The 1,128-nt window shown below is 47.4% G+C and overlaps 1 protein-coding gene across 1 annotated transcript; it reads right to left on the bottom strand.

Moving 5' to 3' along the window:
* Nucleotides 1-215: 215 nt before the first annotated feature.
* On the bottom strand, nucleotides 216-626 carry LOC117169727. The gene has a single exon (XM_033356232.1). The coding sequence runs from the start codon at nucleotides 624-626 to the stop codon at nucleotides 216-218; it is 411 nt and encodes a 136-aa protein (XP_033212123.1).
* Nucleotides 627-1,128: the final 502 nt, after the last annotated feature.

The raw sequence follows: 1,128 nt of genomic DNA, 5'->3' as shown, positions 1-1,128 counted from the left end.
TGATTTGCGTCATCTTCTTCCGCCTCGCAGTATCCACATTTAGGGCTGCTCACTTTGTTTCTCTTGTGTAGGTATGATCGGAAGTACCCATGTCCTGAGAGAAATTGCGTTAAATAGTAACTCGTTTCTCCATGGGTGCGATCCAGCCATGTATTTAGCTGCGGTATCAGCCTTGCTGTCCATCTTCCGCGATAATCACTGTCCCACCGTTGTTGCTATTTTTCTAAAGAAAGCGCTCTGGCTTCCGCTTTAGCTATGTGCTTGCCCACTTCTGGTGTTCTTTCGAATACCAGCTTTTTCTCCTGTGCCATCAAATCAATCGGCAACACGCCTGCGATCACTATTATCGCCGGTTCTGATAACGCACGATACGAGAACGCGATTCTTAAAGCTCCCTTTTGCTGAACCGCTGCCAGCCGTCTCCGGTAGGTCTTCTTTTTAAGTGCGTCCACCCATATCTCTGCTCCGTAAAGCATAATGGACTGGGCCACTGACATTAGCAGTCGTCTTTTGCATGGTCTTGGCCCATTTACATTAGCCATAAGCCTGCTTAGGGCCGACGTTACTGCTGATGCTTTGTCTGCCGCCTGTCTTATCTGTTGCCAATAATTCACCTTTGTCTCCATGTATAGGCCCAAGTGTTTAATTGTCGGTTTCGTTTAGATCTCCTCTGAGCCAACCTGCATTGGTACCACAGTTGGTATATGCTTTTTTGTGATCAACACCAACTCGGTTTTTTCCATAGCTAGATCGAGCCCATGGTCCTCCATCCATCTCGTTACCCTTCGCATGACTTGGTTCAGCTTCCACTGGATCTGCTCCACGTTCCGTGCGACAATCACTGCCATGATGTCATCCGCGTATCCGGACAGATATGTCCCGTCCGGCATATCTATTCGAAGAATCCCATCATATGAGATGTTCCAGAGGTCAAGTCCTAGGATCGACCCCTGCGTAGCTCCAGCCGTTACCGCTCTTTTCTTTGGTCCTTCGGTGATATTGTACATCAGAACTCTCTCGCTCAAGTAACTTTTGAGTATTCGTAAAAGGTAATTCGGTACCCGGAACTCCTTTAGTGCTTTTACCATATCGTCCCATCTGGCCGAGTTAAATGCGTTTTTAACATCT

Source organism: Belonocnema kinseyi, chromosome 3, assembly GCF_010883055.1.
Source record: "Belonocnema kinseyi isolate 2016_QV_RU_SX_M_011 chromosome 3, B_treatae_v1, whole genome shotgun sequence".
Taxonomy (NCBI): domain Eukaryota; kingdom Metazoa; phylum Arthropoda; class Insecta; order Hymenoptera; family Cynipidae; genus Belonocnema; species Belonocnema kinseyi.
The sequence above is the reverse complement of the archived record's forward strand: the minus strand, read 5'-3'. Positions and strand labels throughout refer to the sequence as shown.

Coding starts and splice junctions, on each gene's coding strand:
- LOC117169727 (XM_033356232.1), bottom strand. CDS start 626: ATGGAGACAAAGGTGAATTATTGGCAACAGATAAGACAGGCGGCAGAC.